Source organism: Bombus flavifrons, chromosome 5, assembly GCF_040668555.2.
Source record: "Bombus flavifrons isolate JBK064 chromosome 5, iyBomFlav1_principal, whole genome shotgun sequence".
In the NCBI taxonomy this organism is placed as follows: domain Eukaryota; kingdom Metazoa; phylum Arthropoda; class Insecta; order Hymenoptera; family Apidae; genus Bombus; species Bombus flavifrons.
Genome location: NC_138446.1, coordinates 9,331,359 through 9,357,857, shown reverse-complemented (window position 1 = coordinate 9,357,857; position 26,499 = coordinate 9,331,359). Strand labels below are relative to the sequence as shown.

Genomic DNA, 26,499 nt, shown 5'->3' with positions numbered 1-26,499 from the left:
GGTTTTTTAATTTTTTTTTTTTTTTTAGTGCAAGGAGAATTTTTTCTTCTCCTTTGAATGGTTAATTTTGAAGTTTACTTTTCGTTTAACGCGCTCTTATAATCGACTTAACGAATTCCTTTTGGATAGAAAGAACGTTTTCGTTTAGAATTGTCGATATATGAACACCGGATATACGCGAATTGAACGAATTTCCTGGTATTTCCTAGAATGAATTTCTATCGAGTATTTTCCTCTAAGAACATCCTAATTCCTGGAATCCTTTATAAATGGATACAGTGCCTATTTAGAACATGAATTATTTATATTCGCCGATGAATCTGCATTTTAAAATTGCTGCCACTAAATCAGCCGCGAGATGCAGGTTATCGATTCACCTCGTTCTCGCGATTCTTCTTGGAAAATCGGGTCAGTGATGTAGTCAGCGATGAAGTAACAATCATTATACAACGCGAAATAAGATGCATGCCGGAAGAAATCGTTCGAGTTAAATAATTATTAGCCGTATGCAAAAATGTCTATTAGACCGTGGACTTTTTATCCGAATTTATGAGAAATTCAAAGATGTAAAAATACGCAATATGCAAAAATATGCAAAATATCCAAAGTATAACACTTCTTGGAGTATTTAATATAAAAAGAAAAATTGTTTTTCTACTTTCTACTGTTAATTCCATGTCTTACATTCTCATTTGATAATTATAATTAAAATACAAATTGCATACAACAACACGAAATTGCATAAACATTCGCAGTGTAGTCGTCAAAAATATTTCTTCTTATCTAGAAAATTAAGTTCACGCGTATTCCTCTTTCCAAGATGACGGTCTTTTTCTTATTTCTTTGTAGAAGATACAAAGTTTTATAGAACAACTCGTTTCCAATCTCTGAAAGCGAATTTTCAGAGACTTCGATGCGAGGAAAGTGGTGAAAACGCCATTCTCCAACGACCACCGACGAGACGAAGGATAATTGGGACGTCTGGTTGGAGGGCAAGGACCCCGAGGGTGAGAAAAGGGAGCGGTTGATTTTCCATGCCACGCCCTAATTCACCAGCCCTTCCCTACGAAAACCTGCTTTTCTCGCCTGTTACCCTCGACAGACTCCCGTCGAATTTGTATCTCCACATCTTTCTATTTTCTTTCGAACAATTTTCTTTCGATCTGTTCTTTAAAAAGCTTTTTAAGAGTTTTTTTTTTTTAAATAAAGTTTCTGTCAGAAGATTTTTTGAACGTTGTTACGAGAAAAAAAGACACGTTCGTTTTATCTCGTTACTTGTAACGTGTGTTCCGGTTCCATCGAACGAAACGTTTTCCACTGAATTTTCAAAGCAATGTCAGCCGATAAATCAAAGGAAAACGAAGGATCGTTATCGATGCCATTAACGTTTTAAATCGTGAAAGAACATCTCGAAATCTTCCATCCAGACGAAGAATATTTCACGAAAATGCTTGTAACTTTTTGGTATCGTCGGTTGTTTTTGATTCTACAAAGTTTTCATCAATGGGAAATTCCAAGATGCGCCATTAATTCTTTTTCTGTTTTCTTATTTCATAGCAGGAAGTATAACGACCCTTGTTTCAAGAAAATTACACGATTCATCCCTTTATTAACTTTATCGATTATTCTTTTCCTAGGCCAAGGTGAAAGCTATTTTTAAAACTTCTATCTTAAACAAAAATTGTAAAAAAAAAAAAAATGCAAAATAAGAGGAAAACACGATTCTTCGTTTCTTCAATTTTTTCTAAATCCGTTTAACCGGAAGATTAATCGACGTTACGTATTTCCAACCAACGCTCTATTTTCTCCGAATGTATTATAAATTTTATTAACAATTAATCCTTGTCAGAAGCCAAATTCCGTCAAAATCCGCTACGCGAAACTAAAGCAAATTTCCCATTAAAAAACGAACAAACTCCACCGCGAACCACCTGCTACTCCGATTCAAAGTTCCTCGCCGACTCCTCGTATCTTCTCGTCTTCGAACTTTCAACCTTCTTCAATCCTCGTTTCGAAATATCTGCCATTTGAGGAAGCAATCCACCCCATTTGTCGGTCGTACGAATGAAACTATTAGTTTGTCCAAAAAGTGTCTTTCTTTTACAGACACGTCTTTTACAACGACGCATCTTTATACAAACATGAAACCTAACCAGTCTAACGTTGTGACTTTTATTTTGCGAAAAATGTCGTGCATCCATTGTTTCCTTATAGAACGAAAGAAACTTTTCGGACGACGCAATACTTTGCGAAGCAAGTGACTTTCAAAGTCACATTCGAGTGTATCCATGGCAAAAGCGAAAATCACGAGAAGAGAACGAAAAGACCGAAATAAGCAGCGTTTTAAGGTTGTGACTTTTATTTTACGAAAAATGTCGTGCGTCTATCATTTCCTTACAAAACGAAAGAAACTTTTCGGACGACCCAATACTTTGCGAAGCAGGTAACTTTCAAAGTCACATCCGAGTGTATCCATCGCAAAAGCGAAAATTACGAGAAGAGAACGAAAAGGCCGAAATAAAGAGCGTTGGAACATCGTTGGAAGAATGCGACTGACTGCAAGATACCGCAGTTTCTTCATCCTCGAAGATCGTCAGTCAGTCCTTTTACGGGAGCGGTTCGACAAATAATTTCCAAGATAAGAAGAAGAGTTCAGGTCCTTATCTACGTGCACTTGGACAGGCATGTCGCCTGTTTTCCTCTTCCTCTTTCTCTCTCTTCATCCTTCTCGCTTACCTTGTCGATACTCGTCGATAGATTAGAATTCAGACACGTCAGCGTCGTGGTCGCGAGATCGCTCCGCGCCTTTTCTCCTCTTCCCACGACAGCCTGAACCGCGTGTGTATCGAGCGACGCCGAAAAAAATCGATACGAGGCTTCCTGGAAACTGAGTGGCCGGCTGGCTGGTTCTGGTGGGATACCAGAGCTACGATTGCGTCAGCGGCGATCCCCGTAATCTCGTTATCTCGTAAGCTTCTCGTTCCACGGACGCGAATTTTTCCCCTTCGAGAACATGACTAGGTGCTATCGCGGTCGCGTTTCGAGAAGCGTCATAGCTTACGGATAGAAACGCGAAAAGCTGCAACCATCGTCGAAGCGAGTCGTCTGACCGATTGAAATTTCCATTTGCACGCGCACAGTCGAAGAGAAATAAAATCCAGATGGAACTTCGTTTCAGTGGGTGGATCGTGCGGTTGTTGTTTATGCGTTCGCGTTGGAGAAATCGAAGAGCGCGAAAGTGTAGGCAAAGAGAGCGACGAGTAATGGAAAATATATATATAGAAAAAAAAAGATGTAAAAGAGGAGAATCATCGTGGGAGTATTGTAATTGCACGGCGAATCTTTGTATTTATGATAGATTTCTACGCTCGTAGCTAAAGGAATAGAACCGATAGAGTAGACTGCAGATGTTTATGTTGCTATGGGAACTTGCAGGGTGTGAAAGTTTACAGAATGAGAAGAATAATGCAAAAAATATGTAACAATGGAAAATCAGGATGCAAGTTTTCCTATTAGACGGCGAACCTTTATATTTTACATTTTGATGCGCACAGGCGGAGAAACACAGCTGAGATAGAAATAGTAATTTGTTTTAGCTGCTACCAGTAGACCGCGTACGTTGATATATTTATGGGAAATTGCAGGGTGTGAAAGCGTACAGAACGTGAAACATAATGCAAAGATATGGAAAAACGATGAGTCGCCCTGTAAGTTTATTAATTCAAATGTAAAACACAGCGAATCTCTGTGTTTTACATCTTTTATTCGCATAAGCGAAGAAATAAAATTCACTGGTTTGTTTATGCGTTTATGGGAAATTTAAGGCACTAAGAATGTATAGTATATGTACAGTATATACGAAGATTGAGAATTCATTTTTCACGCGATTGTACGAAACTTTTTGGACAATTTCGTTTAAAAATAGGAATTTTTCTTACAGAAGAGATAATTATTCGATTTAAATTTAGAAGACGTCGATCTATAAGAAATCGTCGCTCCTTTGGATAAGTTTCTTTTCAAGTATTTAGATATTTAACAATTTTTTTAAATAAATTCAACGATTTCGTTCGAAATTAGAGAAATCAATTTAGCTGAGAATTACGTAAAATTGGAATCGTGATACTTCGAACGCATCTCTCTCTCTCTCGTACAAATTTCGTAAAAAAAAAAGATAGTAATTTCGAGGCTGTTTAATTAAATGAAAATTCTCTGTTTAATCAAAAATAGAAACTTTTGGTGGATAAACGTTAATCCTGATCGAAGATTACGTAACAACGAGATCGTGATATTTTACATGCACTCGTTTCCACAAATTTTTCTTACAAAAGCTATACGAACGATTATTTCAATTAACGTGGTCTAACCGTATTTGAAAAATAGAAATTGCATTTAAACAGATCAACTTCGATCGGCTATTACGTAAATCGGCGATTATGTTCGTTTTTTTAACTCTAAAAAAAAAAAAAAAAAACGTTACGCTGTTCTTCCCCTTCGTGTTGAATCTTTCGATAATTTCTCGATCAAATCAGCCTGTTATCGATCTTTAGAGTAGAAATTTTTGCCGAGATACAATTGTCTCTCATTCGAAATTACATAATACCAGCCATATAACGTTTCCAATGCCATTTAATCGAATTTCGAAAAAAATCTGTTAATCCTTCGATTACCAATACGTCGAATCAATGGAAACTCTGGTGGGGATACGATTTTATCTTCGATTGCAGAACAATGAAACCAGCGAATTATCTCTTTCTCTCTCGTCTAATCGTGTTTTATCATCCTCGCTATATTTTTCCCCGTCAGATACAAATCTAAGGACGAAAGAATCCAATTTCTGATAAAACTGTCTCACCTGACCTAATTCGAAAAGCAGAAGAAAATCTCTATCGTCAATTTCGTTTCTGCAAAGTTAACCCAACTAGTTCTCGTTTTATCGAGATTTTATGAAAAATATGGACCATCTGAATTTTTATTCATCAATTAAACGTATCAAAAATTGAAACAGAATTTCTAATCGATAAATAAAATTCGTGCAAATAACTCAACGAGTTAATCGAATTTCTCAACATCTTACTTTATCTGATCAATTCTCTCACATCTAATTTCCGTTTCCTTTTATTTTACAAATTTCCATAAACTCTCGATACCTGATTTCTGTTTCCTCTACGTTCTGTTCACCAGAAACACCTTCAGGAACGTTGTCGAAAGAAAAGTTACAGTCACATGGAAAATTAAAAGATAATTGTCATTCTGTTTTCGATATAGCAGAAATCGTACTCGAGTCTAATTGGCTCAGGAGGAAACCACGAAACGCACAGATCTATCGTTTATCAAGCATTTTCAGCGAGCGAACGAAACGGAGTCTCGCGTAACATTGACACGCGAATTTCAATGGAGAACGTGCGCCGCGTTCTTGAAACGAAAATCCCATTACACGCAGACTTAATGGAGATACCGATAGGCATCGATATTTTCTGTGTTAATCGAGATACAAAGCGAAAGCAGAGACAAAAGGACGAAGAGGAAGAGAGACAGAAGTGGCGAAACACAACGGTCACGAACGATAATATCTCTCTCTCCTTCTTCATCTTCTTCTTTGTTGTAGTACTCGACTTGCTCATTAGCCATCGAATTTCGGTCGTTTCCTCGCATCCTGTTGCCTCTCGGCCCAAATATTCCCAGGCCACCGATCAACCGGCCTTAACATCGCGTTAGGTCGATTCGAAAAACAATAGACGCCGCGTTAAAATAGCGAAAGGTGGAAAACAAGATCGAACGAAATTTCTCGAAGTCTAATAAAAGAATTCTACTTGTTTGTTGCTTCTTCTTTCTGTTTTCTTTTTTTTTTTTTTTTTTTTTGTATATCTGATCGGTCTCCTTGAAAAGACTCGAAGAACACCGAACGAAAATAAAGCGTTTCCGGGATGGACGACTTTTGATCTCGGCTGTTCGGAGAAGTGGCATTCAAGTCTCCGCGCGATGGAATTAAAATGGCCGTGTTAATGGAACATAATGATGTGCTTAATTCGAATGATTATACATAGCGATAGGAAGATGGCGTTTGAACGAAGGATTCGAATATTTGTCAGTAGCGTCTTTTCTTTAACGAATCGATCCTCGTCGACGATGCAACGCTTTATTTACGAAAGCGACGTGATTTCCAAGAATTCTCTAAATCGCGAAAAATTTCGAAGATCGCCACTTTTAATCTTTGCAGTTTCCCAAGCTTGAAACTCGTTTCTCGTGTAATAAAATTTACCGCGTGGAATCTGCAAATTTGTTCTCGAGCAAAGCAACGTCGTCTACGTATTTGTTATTATTTCATCGTTTGGTCCTTGGAGGACTAACGTTCTAGATCGTCATTAGTCTGTCCTACCTAGTTAAAATGTCCTATCTATCGTTTCGAATCTGGGGCGAGAATCGACGTTTTATCGTTTCTATCTGTTACCTTTGATCTGCTCCAATGTGAAATTTTCAATCGCCGTTTTCTGACGCCGTAAATATACGGCTTGGAAAAGATACAGAGAGTGGAAGATGGGATATTGAATTATTCATTGAATTAGAACACGTTAGATAGGACATTTTGACTAATTGCAACGGAAATCTGAGATATTCCTCTCGTTCTCTTAACCTCGCGGTTTACTACAAATTGATCGGCCGCAGCATCCTCTCTACTTGTTTATTTCCAGAAAAACTAAAAGTATACAGCCACGACGAGCTATTAAGACTGAGAAATTTTCAAAAGATCAACTCGATCGATTTCTTGTTAGCAATTTGATGTAACGTTTGATGTTCCAAGATACCGAGGATATTCGAGTTTCCATCTACGACACGCCAATTAAATAGCGACAAAATTAATTATAGATTCTACACGACCAGCAATGTCGTATGTTTACGGATCAAATTACATAACGTCACTCGTCTCGTCTCAAAACGTACCTTTAAACTTTTAATCGATCTCTGTGTACGCGATAGATACGCAACGATTGAACTAAGAAGAAGTTTGAGACGATGGATCTTAATCAATTTTTGTAAGAATCTTTAATAAATCTGTTAATAAGAAACTGTTTCCCGTTTGTGTCTGTATGTTATCTCGGACCAGAAGAGTCCTAGCTACGATCACCATTTAACCAACAAAACGGAGGAACAAACCGAAAACAAGAGACGCAAGAAATCGATCGACGTGACGAGAGAAAATCTCTTATCTGCTTCTCTCTGTCGAGAGAGACAGAAAAAGAGGTGTAGAAAAAGAGAGGCGTATCTCATCCAGTCACCTGACCACGAAACAGGAAGAAGAGCAGACGTACCTTTCGTCGAGTAATCCATTCTTCCCTCAGTTTAGCGCCGTGATCGAATTATAAAATTCCAAGGTCAGCAGTTCAGGCACTTAAGATCCAAATAAATGGTGTAGGTTGCACTTAACACGAGATTTCCTCACAGGGACCACATCAGAAATGAAATCTCAATATATCACTGTTTCGCTTGCTGTACGATGCAACGACAACTTCGTTTTAATACTCCAACTTGTATATCGGTATTATACCGAACGATACACAGAATATTATATCGGGTGTTACGTTAAATATTATATTACTAACGAATATAAGTAACGAATATGACTAATGAGTATAACTATCGTATATTATTAACGTATATCACTATCGAACGTTACCAGCGAAGTAATATAACGAATATAAAAAAGAGAACGAAAAATAATTTACACGCGCACAAACGATTATCTATGTATTTATACGTTAGTATAATACGGTACTAACAAATCTTCACAGCTTCTGTGTATCTCGATAATTACGTTCCGCGAAACACAAGTCCGTTTCACGAAACGCAAGTTCGTCCATTCGGCACAACGATCACCGAGTCACTATGTCTTCTGTCTGGCTCTTTAATTTGCTTCGATACACTGTCTTCGAATGTCACATCCACGCGCTACGATGGTCTGCGGACGAATAAGGTACTCCCGGCTCGAGTCTGAATACTTATCGTCTATTACGGACACACAGATATAATCCGAGAGAGATAGACCGATTCTGACGGAGCGTGGTCATATAGACTGAACCGACGTGACGGTGTGTGAGATATATATATGTATATGCAGAGAAACACTGAGTCCGCACGAGAGAACAGGTCGTAACAGACCAACTCACCGCGGAGAAATGACACGATGTGCTTCTGACAATTCCTCTTAGTCTGCGCACGAGAGCCTCATCATCCCTTCTACCTGTCCCCCCACCCCCTACCTGCCCCGTATTCGGCTCCGTTCGACCGCCCGACCCCCACCCCGTCTACTCATAATCCTCCCCACCACTCGCATGCCACCCTTCTTGCTCTCACTTGTTCCCCCGTCTTCCGTGCGCCACGCTTCTCTCCCCCTATTCTCTGCCTTATGCCCTTCCACCAACGCTTCTCTTGGTCCCCGGTGCGCTAACAATGTTGAACATCACTGCTCTAACGTTTCTTCTCTTTTCTATACTCTATATTTTATCTGTTTTCTCTTTATTTTGGTAGCAGAAACTAACGTTGGTGCAGGATTTATGAAAATCTACGTGATGTACGTTCTTCCGTACGTTGAACGGTAAAAGATGCACCGAAATTCACGCGTTTCAGAACAGCGTTTCTCTTTCTAGTACATAGTATCTAGTTTCTAGTAAGTGTATCCTTCAATTTTCATCGGGCGGTATTTACAATCGTGCGTCTATCTATCTCTGTTTCTAATTTCAGCTGCGCGTTCTTGTTTACTTTTTACGCGCGTCTTTCTCTGAATCCTATACCCAGCCCTAACTCCGTCCTATGCATCATCCTTCGTTATGAAATGATTCATAGTATTTATGCATTGTCGCTTGTTTGTCATACGTGTCTCTCTCTTTCTCTACGTAAAAGTACCACAAACCCATCTCTATTTTTCATACTAGCGTGTATCCTTCTCTAATAAACAGCACAGAGCATTATCCATCCTTGTTAATCTTTCACGTTTCTCCTAACTCTTGCGGTCATCCCCACTCCCGAAGCCTCTCCCGCCCGGTCACGTCGCTTCCTAAGTCCTTACATGTTTTCCACGGGAGAAGCGTGTACCCTCTCGGACTGTATCTCTTTCTATTGCCTCTCTTTCTACCCCTACCCGAGCAGAGGGCAGTCGGAGCATCCTTATCGCGCCCCAGGTGCTTCCTTCTCTCGCCTCGTGATCGTTTTCTCGGCTCCTGTCTGCTGTCCCTCCTCTCCCACGCGTCTCACCGCCCATCCCCACCACTCTGACCTTTCTCTTTCTCTCCGCGCTTTATCTTATCCCCGCCACCGGCGGTCCGTACCTATGCCAACGCCGCTATATCATCGAGTACAGTGCGCGCACATACATCGTTCACCTGTAAATGTGTGTGCGTGTCGCCGGATGGGAGAGCGAACGCGCGCAGCCACCCACGCAAGAGGGACGACGAGCTTCTCCGGACCATACGATATGTGAGGGCAGGCGAAGCGAGTTTTCCCTCTTTTCAGCCCCGGGAAACGCTGCATCGTTTCCGCGCACTGCAACGGCAATTACGTAAAGGGATGACGCGTTTCTACTGATCTTCTTAACACGGCGCGTAACTTTTTTTCTTTAACAAAGACCATGTTTATGTAATTTTTCGACCTCGCGAATCTACGAGATTTAGCTCAAAGCGGTCCGAGAATAGAGTTGCTCGCGAAAATGCCCGTAGCAACATTTTGGAGCAAAAACGAAACGCACGCGCGCTGTGCTTCATTGGCACTCTAAATGACACTCGGTTATCAAAATTATAATCGCTAGAATTTTAAGCGATGATAAAAGCTGTGTGTAGGATATTTGGTACAGATTTAGACATGTTTTGCAGGGTAAATAGATAAACGTCCATAATGGTAATTAGTCATAGTGTACATAGTATCCAGGAACCATTTCAAATATACGTTTGACGTTTATCAAATATGAGTTTGCGGTATTTATTTTCCGCTTTCTATGTACCTATGCGCAGAGTATTTACAATTGGAAGCAAAATTCAACAACTTGTATTACTCGTCGAAACAAGTAGAAACGCGAGTTAGAAAACTACTGCTTTCGAAATTATGAGAAGTTTAATGAGTAAGGGTACGTATGATAGACCAGTTGCTTCGTTCATTCGATTGATACAACGAATCGAAAACTGTTGTTAGATGAGACGAGAAGTTCGAAATAACATTGGTTTTACACTTATGTTTATTAAGACGTTTTCGCTTGTTTTTGCGAGTTTGGCGACAACTTTTACAGACACGCGGCATATTTTCAGCTTGGATTCAAATTTCACCGATATAATCATCGCGACTCATTCTCTGTTTGCTAATGAAATTTCAAAATGTTTTATACAACACGCACAATATACGCACGTTAAGATTTTCTCCGATAAGTGAGACTACGAATACTATTGCGAGCGGCTGTATCACGAAATAGGTAGATGACTAATACCAATACGATAAGAAATTCTTAGTACGAAAATTATTAAAATTCACGCTGACCAGTTAAGAGAAAATTGCGTATCTGCAACTTGCTCAGATCGAGTCATCGCTATCAGACAACAGAAAATTAGTTGATTTGTACGTACGTTAAATAAAAAAGGCGTTAGATGCATTTATGTTGACATGATGCAGGCATGTTGACAGAGTTTAGATTAAACTACGATTATCATTCCGACTAATTTTGTACGTGTAACTGCAAGTCACCGTATAGCCGAAAGGCAGACGAAAATGAAGAATTCTAAAACAGAGAAAATGAAAAATCTGCATTGAAACTAAAGATACGAACAGTATGCATTCCGAACGTATGTAAAATGGATATCTGGTCGTCGAATAAGAAAAATAATTTTTCTCGAAACCACCTTTCGACCAGGTACATGAATTCCCGCAAAAGAATATACACTATGATGTATCAATAATAAGCCTTTTTCATCCTACCTACGAATTATTGCGCATTGAATTTCTACTTTTCTACCTATAAAGTACCCTGCCACTATTTTCTGTTGGAACAATAGTTTGTAAATATTATAAACCTCCAAATTTCTACATAATAGGTAAAATATACAGATGCAGGCAATCTCCTATTTTACGATGTTCAATGAGGACCAAATTATCATCCCGAATATCTACAGTGCAATTATACAAGATTCGTTTACTTTGTAATTTATTGCCTCTGAACAGTCTGAAACGCAGAAACAAACAGCCAGACTTTATTATCGGAAAGTTACTAACGGATTTCCTTCTATTCATCATGCATGGCCTTGGCTGATTTTCGTATAAGAAAGGAACAGCATTTTAGGATTCCAAAGACGAAGATTTTCCTAATGAAAACAGCTGCGAACCCGTGTATCTTAATTATACCGATTAACAAATACACGAGCGAGGAGAGCGGTTCCGATCCCTCGTATCTTCTTATGACAAACGTTCTTCGATCTGTTTAAGAATGTATGTTATGTATCTATGGTCAAGCGATATCGCTGCTGCTTGCGTGGTTCTTCCAGCAAACTGCGTATGTTTTTCTTTGGTTCGCTGCGAGTCTTCGAATTTGAGGTTTCGGACAACACGGAAGAAACGATCGGAGGAATCGTATATTTTCAAATTTGTCACGATAGAAATCCTATCTTTTAAATTAAATTTCATCACATTGGTAAAATTCTTTTAGCGAATGATTTGTATAATAAGTTATTGTCCTACAGATCGTTGTGTTAAGTTTATCAAATTCAGGTTTAAGGGTTGAAAGTGTTTGATTTAGAAGATGAAGAAAGAAAGGGTAGAGAAAAAGAACAGGAGAAAGAACGTATAATAGGAAGGCTGATCGTACGGAGAACAATAAGTTGCAATTTATAATGGTCACTTGGTGTTTTGTATAATTTAGTTGAAATTACAGGTAAAACGAACTCTTCTCGCGATAAATTTCATTTGATATGTAACAAATGTTTGTTTAAATATACTCTCGTATATCAGAGGGTGGAGGGTTAAATATACTGAATTTGTTATTATTTAAAAGTACTTTAAATTGATTCAGATATTTTAGAAAATTAGAAGAAGGAATAGAACTGAACGAAAGGCAGATGTATCGATATCACGTTCAATATTTGAATATTTCTAATCTTCGGTCATGCATCGTGATGTATTCCAATAATTACATGTTATAGTTGCTGAAAAGATCGTGAGAAGAAGAATAGTAATTATGTAACGAGAATATTAATCTTTGAATCTTGCAATTAATTCGATGTAAATTAAATAATTTAGAATTATAGAATAGTAATTCTGTAACGAGAATATTAATCTTTAAATTTTGCAATTAATTCGATGTAAATGAAATAACTTAGAATTACACGCTTGCACGGTGTGGATCCCTGTGAATGATCTTTCTTTGCAATTTGATGATCAGCCTGCCTAATTAATGCTGCCACTTTTATTATCCTTCTTCGTTACTACCAGCAGGCTAATAAACCCTTTAGTAATTAAGGAATATAAAACTCGTATGGAAAAGTAGGTTGAAATGGACACTTTGCGTGCTGCGAAAATAGTTGATATAATAGTTAATTATTTATCACAATAGCATAAACGTGTCATTCGTGATAACGAGAAAGAGTATGAAAAAAAGAAAAAGGAGAAATTTTACACATTTTCTTCTAAAAAGCAAGATCATATAAATTTTAATTAATATTCACTGATTATGCAAGAACATTAATTAAAATAGTCTCTTTTGAATTCTTTTAAAGTCGAACAAATATCTTTAAGTTAATCTATCTTTATTTATATTTTTATATTATTATCGTTTAATGGTATTATCTATTGTTGCATAATTAATTAAGAAGAGAAAAGAGGAAAGGATCCGTTACATCTATTCAAATCTTTCGTTACAATAAAGCTTTTATGCCTTGTGAACCCCTCTGAAAAGCTATAAAAATCTTATACCTGATGGTAGCAAAAAGTATACAACCTCCGCGAGGTATGTTGGTCAAGTATTTTCGGGCCCAATAAAGTAATGTAGGACAACAGCTGACTCTGCGTATTATTATCCTTGAGATATTAGAACCATTCTGAAGAAAGGACTAAAGCCGGTTAGCCCATAATCTTCTAAACGATGTATTGTTTAGGCTGTCCCGCATGTAAATATCTAATACCTGAGACGCGTAGAAGGATTTCGTCGGATTTGGATACTTTTGATGAGGGCAGCATCCTTGAACAATCAAGTTGCCAAATTTCTGAATTTTCAAATTCGTCCGAGTCGTCCAATCTTTCGATTTCCGGACATGGAAATTTTTGAACTTCGAGACTTTCAAACCTCGAAACTTTGGAATTTTTCAATTCTTCAGCTTTTAGATCGACGAATATCGGAATATTGTGAATTTCAGAATTTTCTCGAATTTTACGCTCCCAACTAATATAAAACCGTGAACCTACGAATCGTGGCAATTGTTCGTTTCCAGAATCGTTGCATTTTTTAACGTTGACAATGTCCAGCTTCCAAACCGACAAATTCGCGAGACCTTAAACTCTTTGAAATGTCCACTTTGTATTTTACAAATATTCTATATTTTCTACTTCTTTTTTCGCGTAGAATCACCCCCCTTCCGCTTGTACCACCAGTTACCAACTACCCTGTACATAAAAAGTCTCGAATTTCCCACTTCCCCGATATTTAAGCTTCGAAAATATTTCATTTCTAATTGATTTTTTAATTTATATAAATTAGTTTCCTTCGACCTTCGCCAGAAGCACGCTAAGCCCCTTTCCATCCCTCGAAGATGTCATTTATCACAGAAAAATTTATTACAAAAGGAGCATGTTTTCTATACGTTAGAAACAAAATAGAAATAAAAGTTGAGGAAGAGGGTCGAGATTGACCGCGATGTCCATATGGTCCATCGTGAGCTTTGATGCAGAAAAAAGGGCTGCAAAGGGAAGTAACCCTTGTCATTACTACGAATCTCGCGTCCTGGACCTCTCGCAAGTCAAATCAGATGGGCAAAAAAATCAGGATCACAGTTGACTTTTAACCGTTTCCGCTTCTACCTGCCATTCAGAGGATCCTCTCGCGTCACCGCATCTAAAGCGGACATTGTCCCCTTCCTGCTTGACCGGAAGCAAAAAAATCTGATTTATCTTAAGCGTCACATGCAATCGACGAAGAATTCTTCTCAGTGTAAAATTGTTTATTTTGACACGTTTAGAATTGTTGATCGAGATGGGTAGAGAAGATGTGGAGAAGAAATGGACGACGAGAGAAGATCAAATTGCGATTCGTAGAATGTATTGTTTATTTTCTGACTGTCAGAAAATGGAATATGGGAAATATAGAAATTATCGGCAACAGATACGATATAAATTGAAATGAATTTCTTTGCAGAGAACGGAACGAAGGATAATTGTATTTTAATTTCTCAGAGGAACGATGGATAAACATCGAATCGAGGTAGGACAAATTTTGCACTAATTTATCTACCTATTTTTTGATAATACTCGGTGAGTGTATTGTTAAGGAAGTATCAACTTTTGGAAGCTACTTCCGGTCAATGGACGACGTTTCGTAAAAGAAATATTACGAGTATCGTAATTTTTCAATAGTCGATAATTAAAATGTATCTGTTATATATATAGCGTGATAAATAACTGTCTTTTTTATTATTGATAAGGTTTTTATTATTGATAAGATATATATATATATTAGGTTATCCGGAAAGTGTTTTATACAGCAGTGCACCTTCGTACAAACGTGAAACCGAGTTATAACAAAGACATAGAAACCAAGACATAACAAAATGGATCGTACGTAATTCGATAAAATAATATAAAACAATAGCGTCTATTATTTCCTCATGAAACGAAAGAAACTTTTCGCACAACCTAATATAGCAGGTATATATTAATTGATAATTAATTTTTAATTAATAACTGAAATATAGACAGAAGCATTATCTTTTGAGAAAATTACACCTGTGCTATATTTTACCAAACTTCTCGACGAATAAGTTTAATAACGTTGTTCGACAAATAATCGTCGATATTGTACGATTAATATAATTAACATCGCTGATTAATTTACCCGATGGAATATTTACTGAAACGTTTCTCGAGAAACGACTTCAACGAAATTACAATAAATTTTACGAGGAAAAAACTGCACATTTCCATGGAGAAATAGGAGGAAAGGAAGCGGTGGTAGTGAAAAGACCGGGTTAGTAAGAGGAATTAGCATTAGTTTCTGGCAAATGAGTCGGATGTTGAAATGAATCAGTGAAAGGTACCTTTACCTGTTTGAAAGGTATTGTTTCTAAGTCATAAACAAAGTCATTTAGGATAACCGATGACTAATGTATTCTTCAGTTTGTTCATAATGTTTTGCACATGCACCTAATGTTTCATATTTTAGACCATTTCTACGACACGTAACGACGTGTCTCGACGCCTCTTCGTTTTCGATTTTATTCTTTTCTCTGTACCTTCCAAGACCTTTTTTTCTTTTTTTGGATAGAAATCAATTACGATCAATTGTCATGGAGAATTTTTATCAATTACGGTGTGTTATCATGGCATGAAACGTAACATTACGATAAGATTTTCAGTATTCTTCGGTAATCAAATTCATTTAGAAGGCGAGTTGCTAAACGATCGGAATGTTTAGTGAAGCTGGTGTTGTAGCGGTTATTGAATTTCGAAATTTCTTCTGGAAACTGTTGATATTTTTAAGTTTCTCCGTATAGTTTCATTGGTTACGTAACAAGAAACGTTACCGATATGCTTTTAGCGTTTTCGATTGCGATCGTCGTAGGATCTCAATCTTAGAGTTGTGCGAAGAATCAAAGATTTTCTTTTTTGTATTCCATCGATTTTAGTTTTCTATGCATCATGTTTGAAACTATAGAAATTATGCAATAAACTATATTGCTTAATTATTCGCTATTAGTAACAATAAAACGGTGATTAATCGTAATCGATCGAAGAGTCGATGATATAATAAACTACTGTAACTTTGTAGAAATTTATAAAATCTTCTTTTTTATACAGGCGATTCTACGCGAAAAAAGAAGTCGAAAATATAGAATAAATTTTTTTTTTATTTTTTTTTTTAATTTTTCCATCGAGACAACGATCTACAGTGACATCCGTTATAACGTACCGCACGCGTACCGAGCGAAAATTCAAAGTCGATTTTCTCGAAAACAGAGCCTCAAACGAAAAATGTTTATTCTATATTTTCGACTTCTTTTTTCGCGTAGAATCAGCCCCTTTCCGCTTGAACCACCAGTTACCAACCACCCTGTATACACGTCGATTACAGCGAATTGCATCATAGGAATAAAATTGAAAATGGAATTTATATTTATTTAAAATAGCATTATACAACGTCGAGGGTTCTTCAGATAATACAACGATGTAATATTTTCCAAAGGAATAAAATTTCTCAGATATTTCAATTGCAGCGATGTGAAATACGTTGGAAGAAAAGTGATCGATAGTGTAACGTTATATAAATATCTTAGTTCGTCTTACGGCGTCTTTAAAATGAATAGTATAATTCTATCGTATATGTTTATCTAGAAAATTACCAAAGTAATATATTTTATGGTCCTAATGCTCCTTCTTTTCCATTCCTTTTTCAATATCGTAGTAAATTTATTGACGTTAGAATGCTGGAAAAACTGCACACAATGTACCAATCCTACGTACAATTCATTTCCTTTTGCATAATAGCCAAGTATCCGTAGGGTACATTTAGGATGTAGAATTGGGGTTATTAGGAAATTTTCAAGAATTTGTTGTTTACAGCTTTAACGTTCGCGATTGGGTCCAAGATTACGGTTAATGGTTTAGACGTAAGCATCCAAGATAAGGGATTGCTTTCTTCAAAATTGTTCGGGTATTAACCGCTTTAATGGCAGGGCATTTTTAAGAATTTTTGTCGGATTCTGCCACGCAGTGCTATAAAGTTTCGTTTATTTATTTGCGAGAAACGTCGATCGATACGATCGCGCTGCTCTCTTTTTTCGTTTATGAAGGTGGTTTACGATTATTTAAAAAAAAAAAAAAAAAAAAGGAAAGTAATTACGAGAGGAAACTCTGATATGACTCGAGACGAGCTACATTTGCAACCGAGCGCGTTGCGAAATCACGATCGTGATCGAACATATAATAGTTGAGCACAGTATGCGAACAGAGCGATCGCGCTGCGTGGCGCTGAAATGGTTAAGATTAGGCTTTTGGAAAGATATTTATACAATGATTCTTTGGGTAGTTTGGCTGCAGATTTTGTGAATAATCGTAGATCACAGTGAAATTGTTTTCGAAAAGCTACGTAGGATGAGACGAAGTGGTTGAGTGGTTGATGATCAGATATCCACGTATAAGGGAAGATAGAATTTTTGGTTAATTTTCAAGTTTCCTTAGCTATGATCTATCGAAGGAAGAGTGCACGTTATTATTAATATGTAATCTATTGCATATATATGTATTTATCTTGCATTCGTGATGTTATCCATATACAACGAAAGAATAATGAAACATTCGTAATACGAACGATATTCAGCGCAATTTTCTACGATTTTCAGCTTCGTATATATCTCCTAGTGTAATGAACCGATTATTCTCTTCAAAATTTATCTTCAAATATATTTGATAATTTTTCCAACGAACGAGATACGAAACGTTTGCAAGAAAATTGATATTCAGCGCAATTTTCTACGATTTTCAGCTTCGTATATATCTCCTAGTGTAATGAACCGATTATTTTCTTCAAAATTTATCTTCAAATATATTTGATAATTTTTCCAACGAACGAGATACGAAACGTTTGCAAGAAAATTGATATTCAGCGCAATTTTCTACGATTTTCAGCTCCGTATATATCTCCTAGTGTAATGAACCGATTATTCTCTTCAAAATTTATCTTCAAATATATTTGATAATTTTTCCAACGAACGAGATACGAAACGTTTGCAAGAAAATTGATATTCAGCGCAATTTTCTACGATTTTCAGCTTCGTATATATCTCCTAGTGTAATGAACCGATTATTCTCTTCAAAATTTATCTTTAAATATATTTGATAATTTTTTCAACGGACGAGATACGAAACGTTTGCAAGAAAATTCCTATTCAGCGCAATTTTCCACGATTTCCAGTTCCGACTAAATATACGTAACATGTACAACGAATCAAATATCCGCTTCCAAATTTTATCAGACACTCGCTTCAAAGATATTTCATAATTTCTACAACGAACGAGATACGAAAATTTGGCAAGAAAATTCCTATTCAGAGCAATTTTCAACGATTTTCAGCACCGTCTATACGTCCTAGTGCAACAAACCAGTTACTCACACTACAAAATTTATCTTTAAATATATTTTATAATTACTCCAAAGAATGAAATACGAAACGTCTTCAAGAAAATTCCTCTTCAGCGCAATTTCCACGATTTTCAGCTCCGTCTATATGTTCTAGTGCAACGAACCGATTACTCGCTTTAAAATTTATCTTCAAATATATTTTACAATTTCTCCAACGAACGAGGTACGGAACGTTTGCAAGAAAATTCCTATTCAGCGCAATTTTCCACGATTTTCAGCTCCACCTACACCTCCTAGTGCAACGAACCAGTTACTCGCAAAACCAATTGCTACAAAATTTATCTTCAAATATATTTGATAATTGCTGCAACGAACGAGATGCGAAACGTCTGTAACAAAATTGATATTCAGAGCGATTCCGCAATTTCCAGCTGGATCGTGGATATCGTGGCCAGGATCGGAGGAGAGGCGACACGGAGAGGAAAGTAGGCATCGACCACGGTTTCCGGGACGGAAACCTGTCAACGCGACCGCGTCTCTCGTGGCAACGGACGAGGACGTTCGTTCCCTTCGTCCGCTTCGCTTCTGATAAGGTGTTCCCACAGGAAAACGCCCTGGAAACATCACTACAGCAGTTCGTAACACGGTGATGCTGCAACACGTCAATAACTTTTCTCGTTTTGGGTGAGAAACCCCGTAGCTACGCTGATAAAAACCAACGACCGTGGCGATTAGATCGCTCGTTCGTGTTTGCTTCTCCTCGCCCATGTTTGAACGATGATGTCACCGTTGGTCCATCCGGTACGGGATTGGGTCAAAGTCTCTGGCCAACTGATAAAAATCGAACTGTTCATCCGAAAGGAAACTGTATCGGTGGAAAAGAACAGCCTCGTTTCATTTTCGTTTCATTTCTTCCTCTTTGCATTTTCGCTTTACGATCTTTCTTTTGTTCGTTAGATCGCCATAATTCATAGGCTGTGGTGCGTTGATGCAGGCTGTTGGATCTTTTGAGAGATTGCTAATTTGCTGCTGTGATTTATGTACAATTCTTCTTGAGTTTTCGTGTACGATGTTGAAATAGGCTTCAAAATATTAAAAGCGAAGCGAAAGAAGTGAAATTGCATCGATGAGAAGAAACAGCTTCGACTTTATTTTCCATTTATTTTACAATTTTCCATCCGTGCTGAGGATTAATAATATCGTTGCAGGACTATAATTTCGAATTATTATTCATTTCGAGTCACGTTTTGGCTAAGGATATTGGAAATTTTGCTTGGAATTTTCATGACAGAGAATTTCTTTCTGCCAACAATCGCTTCGCAAGAATCCGTTGAAAACGAACAAATTACGCTTTCTGAATTTCATACTGAAAAGTCGCGAAATCGATATCTCCGGTTAATCATATCGATCGAATATTGACCAGAGAATCGGCGGTTTTAGCTCGTTAATACCTTTTCCTCTAAATGTTAACCTTATCGAACAAGATTAATGAAGATATCGAGCAACGTTCGAGCACAAGATCGACAACAACTTCAACACGATTCGCGATCTCTCGTCCCATTAAATGTTCCATATTTCACGAGCTATTTTAAATACAACGATTGATCGTAAATTTAGCAAAAACGAGAAAAATTGTTGAGAAACGAAGCGATCTCGTATCGAAGCGCAGCATCGTTACTAAGAAATTTGCAAATTTCGCTGGATATTTCCGATTACCCTGTTGGCCACTCGCGAAGCTACGAACGTCGACCACGAAAAACAAAGTTGCCACACGTTAGATATCAATTTGATGAGTAAGCGTTTTATCGTTCGTCAAGGAGCGAGTACAGAATCTTTTCGAGGTCTTGTGAACGAAAGCTAACATTTTCGTATCTGGCAGCCAGATAATTCCTCTATCTGGAAACCGATGCGTATCGATGTCATATAACGCATAGTCATATAACGTTGCTATCTGATTCGCGGAATCAGATTATAATCGCCGATGTTCCCAGTACATCGCGCGATATCATCTGCCAGAAGCATTTCCTTTTTTCTCTTCCGAAGAAAACAATCGAGTTTCGTCGTCTCTTCTCTACGTGTAAAGCGTATCGGAACGCGTGGCTTGTCGCCGAGCTTGCGAACGAACGCAGGTGACACGCGCTGTGATTTCGACGAAAGTTCAGGCAAGTGGAACTTTGCAAAAGTGCGCATTATACTTGGCGAAGAATTTCCGCGCAAGTGTTTGTAAATCGTGAGCGACAGAAGATACGAGGAAATGGTCGAATTAAAAATTATACCGCGTCTGGAAGTCTATAAATCCGTGGGAAAAATTCTTTGAAGAAATCGCCAACTGTCTATGTAATTTTTGTAAAGACGTGATTTTTTCCACCAATTTTTCCCGCTTCTTCGTATCTTCTGTCGTTTACGATCAGCAAGTACTTGCGTGGAAGAGTCGGCTCGGATAAAGAGGATGATATTTTATTCGAAGTAAAATACGATTGGGGTTAAATTCTTAGACAATTTTAACGAATATTTATACAATATTTGTATTTGTATTTCGCCTTCGTATTTGTGAGGTTAAATATTAATGCAGCGACGCGAAATTTCTTTATTTTGAATGTTTTGTTAAGAGAAATTTCATCGACGTGTTAATGAAATTTTTCTGATTAAGATGAGATTAAACACGATATTACTAAAGATAAAACAAAGATTAATAAATATTTTACTAAATATAAATAATATAAATATAAATATAAATAAATATAATAATTACTAAAGATTAATAAACATTTAAATTTCTCTACCCAAAATTGTTTAGTAATATACATTTCATTGACAATTTCATCGTTGCCGAGATTTTCCTGATTAAAACCATTTTTTGATCGAGACCAAACACGATACTACTACGAGAATGATGCAGAAAATAATATACGTTCGATTGTAGAAGCCATATGAAGCGATAGAACAACAGAACAAGATGAAACACTAAAGCAACGACGAAATTTCTCTATTTCAAATTGTTTAATAATACACATTTCATCGTTGTCGAGATTTTCCTGATTAAAACCATTTTTTGATCGAGACCAAACACGATACTACTACGAGAATGATGCAGAAAATAATATACGTTCGATTGTAGAAGCCATACGAAGCGATAGAACAACAGAACAAGATGAAACACTAAAGCAACGGCGAAATTTCTCTATTTCAAATTGTTTAATAATACACATTTCATTGACAATTTCATCGTTGTCGAGATTTTCCTGATTAAAACCATTTTTTGATCGAGACCAAACACGATACTGCTACGAGAATGATGCAGGAAATAATATACGTTTAATATACATAGAAACCATATAGAAATAATTATAGAATCTAACTTCGTTCGCGCGTTGATACAGATCATAGTAAACTTTCAGTTTGAATAAACAATATCGTCGTTGTTTCGTACATTTCTGGTCTGTCGCATTTTAATGCTATTTCAATGCTAGAGACACTTTTCCAAAAATAACTACCGACCCATCCAATTACAACTTGGTTTACGAAACGATGGTACTAAAGCGATGGATGATGAATCATCGTTAAGACAATAGATGCGGGAATTCAAATTGTATGCAATGGCAAACATTGCAGCCTTTTGTCTCTTGCTCCGGGAAGATGCATCAGACGAGCCGGGCCGTTATCTTTTTGCTAAATTTCAAGAATTTCTAGGCGAATGACGCTTCGTAAGAAACGATGATTTAAAAGACTGCGCGAAACACCGATTATGTTAACTGGAATATTATACCAAAGTGGATACGACAAATCTAGGTATATAAATAAAAAATAAATAAATTAAGTTTGCTCAAAATTTTCTATTATAATTGTATAATAATATTTGCATTATTTTCGTTTCAAAGTCTCTTTGCACTGGCTGTTCCTCGCATATTGGCAATCGCTAAATTTTCTGACACTTTGAGCGCGATATTTCGTGCCTGATGCAACGTGTACACGTATCTCTGCTTCAAATTACGATTTTTCGCAATATAAATGACGATTATTCGTCAAATGCAAAATACATTTCGCAATCAATAGATATATGCTATATCTAAACAATTGCAATTTTTTTCAGCATGAAAATGATATTTCGCGGCTTGGAGGATGTACGAACAAATTTCGACACTCGTCGGGGAAAACTGTCGGAAAATTGAGTCACATAGAAAGGGACGAAGTTTGCGTTGTTTGCCAAACAAACAGAAATGAGAAATGAGAAATGAGAAATGAGGATTGAGTCACGCTTTAGGCGCAGTTCATACAATTCTGGTCCATAGTACATATTTTTACAAGTAAATACGCGTAGGAAAATCTCATCGTATAACATGGAACTTCGAATAATGGAAACGGTGTAATTAAACCTTCGACCATAGCAAAAACGAATTATGACTGTACCGTTTGCTCCATGTCTAAACAAAAAGTTTAAACATTGTAGGGGTTGTTCCGGACGAAAAGAAAACAATGAGGATTCGTCGCGCTTGGCTGAACGTTTTATTTTCTATCCTCGCAGTTTTCTTAAAAAAGTATGTGAGCGTACTGGAAAGATAGGGTCGTTTATTGCTCTTCTTAAATAAAAACGCTGTTCTTTCGTTAGTCTTTATTTTCACAATAAATTTTTTCGTCAATTCTTTTTTTTTCGTAGTCAACGAGAGAGTTGGTACCAAATAACACGAAACGTAGTATTTTTTAGGTTAATTAGTACATCGATGGCTCGATGCGCAAATATTTCGTGTCCATTTTCCGTAATTTCCAGAAGAACGAGTTATTTTATTTATTTTCGCAACATCAAATTTCTTCATCAATTTTATTTTCTTTTTTTCATAGTCAACGAGAGAGTTGGTACCAAATAACACGAAACGTAGTATTTTTTAGGTTAATTAGTACATCGATGGCTCGATGCGCAAATATTTCGTGTCCATTTTCCGTAATTTCCAGAAGAACGAGTTATTTTCTTTATTTTCGCAACATCAAATTTCTTCATCAATTCTTTTTTTTTCATAGTCAACGAGGGAGTTGGTACCAAATAACACGAAACGTAGTATTTTTTAGGTTAATTAGTACATCGATGGCTCGATGCGCAAATATTTCGTGTCCATTTTCCGTAATTTCCAGAAGAACGAGTTATTTTCTTTATTTTCGCAACATCAAATTTCTTCATCAATTCTTTTTTTTTCATAGTCAACGAGGGAGTTGGTACCAAATAACACGAAACGTAGTATTTTTTAGGTTAATTAGTACATCGATGGCTCGATGCGCAAATATTTCGTGTCCATTTTCCGTAATTTCCAGAAGAACGAGTTATTTTCTTTATTTTCGCAACATCAAATTTCTTCATCAATTTTATTTTCTTTTTTTCATAGTCAACGAGAGAGTTGGTACCAAATAACACGAAACGTAGTATTTTTTAGGTTAATTAGTACATCGATGGCTCGATGCGCAAATATTTCGTGTCCATTTTCCGTAATTTCCAGAAGAACGAGTTATTTTCTTTATTTTCGCAACATCAAATTTTTTCATCAATTCTTTTTTTTTCATAGTCAACGAGGGAGTTGGTACTAAATAACACGAAACGTAGTATGTTTTAGGTTAGCTTGACGCGCAAATATTTCGTGTCAATTTTCCGTAATTTCGAGAAAAACGAGTTTGAAAAATTTAATGCTATCCTGTAACTAGATAAATACTTTTATTCGTCGATATTTGTCGTATTTATCGATACTATCGTAATACCGATCCTTTTTAGAAATATAAAACGACAAAGGTGGGTCGTTCTTTCTTGAAACTAAATATAACAAAAAAAAAAAAAAAATGTTACTTCTGACAAATTTATAAAGTAGACATAATATAAAGGACAAAGAAACAATTCAGAACTATTTGTCGCATGTAAAAACACAAATTACACGAAAGTCATAAAACGCTCTAATAATACGACGTTATATGATATGACATAAAACACATAATATACTAATACGAATACTGTAATATATCTATGGTGTACAGATATTAGGTCGTCCGAAAAGTTTCTTTCCTTTCATAAGGTGATAATAGATGAACAACAATTTCTGTTGTATATTATTCTATTGAATTACGTATGATCCATTTCGTTTATCTATTTCTATTATTACGTTCGTGCATAATTGTTGAAAATGACAACGTGAGTTCGTACTCGCCATCCATACGCAGATACGTTAGTTATAAGAAATAGTAACTAGAGGATGATCCTAGTTACAATCGATAGGCTTAAGATGCCTTTTTGTTTTTGTCCCTAGCTTTTGTAAGCGCGTACAATAAAGGTTTTTTTTGGCTCAGAACTGTGTGATTGATAGATTTATCCATTCAATAAAATAATAACCATTCTGATCTTACCTCTGAGTATAGAAATAACAACAATAATTCAATAAATTAATATAAAACAAACAACATTGTCGGTCCATTGTCTCCTTACAAAACGAAAGAAACTTTTCGGACAATCTAATACTTTGTCTAATTATTCCGCTGCTAATTATTCTTCGTATGGATCGTTCGATCGTTCGAACATCAAAGAAGCCTCCATTGCTCGATTGCACGGAGAGTTTGATACTCGAAACGGTGGATCCAATTGTTGGTCATATTCTAACGGATAACCTACATTCGAGTGGAATTGATACGCTCATGAACGTGCACGTGGATTAGCCGGGTGTCTTTCGTATGCAACTTTCGTCGCTTCTTTTCCTCCGTGTACACCTTTATTCACGTGTATCCATCGTGAACACAAACGCGTAACTATACGCGCTCACGGTCAGATATACAGACGTAAATAAGTGGGCCTCGTACCGTTGTCTCTCGTGTCTTAAAACGAAACGGACCCACTATATATATATATATATATAAGGGAAAGAGGAGAAAAGAATGCGTCGCGAATAAAACGTTGCAGGTAATAAATTTTTGTCAATTGTCTTCCAGGTGATTTGATTCTCTTCACTCTTTTCTCCACTCTTTTCTCGAGGAATAATTTATATTCCTTTCCACATCTTTCGATTCTTTCTTTGCGCAGCTTTCTTATTTCCGAGATTCTCTTCCTTTTACCTTTTTTCTTTTTTTTTTTGCTGGGAATAGTTTGGTTGTCGCGTAAAGTTATTCGCTCGTAGGTCGTAAGCGTGAGATTTTACATTTTTCATTTCGATTCGATTTAACGCTAATTGGGAAATTTCGAATACGAGTGGATGATCGAAGAGAGGAAATAAATAAATCCGCTTGAATAGATCCAAAACGAAGAGAGAATATTCTAATTAACACTTTGACTGCTACGCTGAAATCACACGTTTCGCTCAGGACGCCACAGTCTTTTAACACAGCGCACCGTTAGATGCGACATTTCTTATCATTTTCTTTTTATCGATGTTCTAATAAAAATATTTAATTCTTCAATTTTTCAATTTTTATTTCGGTTATATTCAAAATCCTCTAACTGTCAATTTTCAATTAATTTTTAATCGCAAGAAGTTGAAGAGCTCCGGTCACCAATGACCAACGGTCGCGTCACAGGAGAAACCGTGGCGGGTCATATACGACCAACGTGGCAGTCAAAGTGTTAAGTGAAATCCTAATTATAATTAAGGAGTTTCCTTACTGAAGAGTCCATACTAGCAGATCTTGGACGAAACACTCACTTTCTCTCTTCTCTCATTGCGTCTAAGGTATAGGTCTGTTAGGTGAGCCTTACTGAACAGTCCATACTAGCAGAATTAAGGAGTTTCAATGAATAAGCAACGTTATACAGGAGTTATGAAGAGAATGTGAAGTTGATCAACGAAATTGATTTCTCTCGTACTTATCTATCGTACGTATAACAACAAGTGTACTACTCGATGTTACTATAGCACAATTATTCGGCATGATGCGTGTTAAAATAGTGTCTATCTATATTAAAATATAAACTACTCTAAACTAACAAATATCGATGTTAATCGTATATTTTCCATCGATCTACGTTAACGCGTTAATAAATCTCACGTTCGAAGATTTCGATCTAAATTAAAATTTAAGAAAGAATGAATCATGATTCGTCAGAAAGTATCAGACGTGTGTGTGTGTGTATGTATGCACATTTCTATGTAGATGCCGGTAGTACCTGTAACGAACAGATGTCTGGACGACTCGTGTAAATACAAAGTACCTGTCTAGCCTCACCCTGGCAGCCG

The 26,499-nt window shown here is 36.8% G+C and overlaps 1 protein-coding gene across 2 annotated transcripts in view; it reads right to left on the bottom strand.

Annotated features, from left to right (window-relative positions):
- LOC138179897 (zinc finger protein pebbled) overlaps positions 1-26,499 on the bottom strand; it is a 108,218-nt gene that overhangs the window by 23,792 nt on the left and 57,927 nt on the right. The window contains exon 1 of one of the 2 annotated variants that reach the window (XM_069113145.1): positions 7,308-8,200. The exons of the other annotated variant lie outside the window; for it this stretch is intronic. Coding sequence (XP_068969246.1) covers positions 7,308-7,326 — 19 coding nt within the window. The 5' untranslated portion in view covers positions 7,327-8,200. Of the gene's footprint in view, positions 1-7,307; positions 8,201-26,499 lie in introns of those variants that run through there. 2 annotated transcript variants of the gene reach the window in all.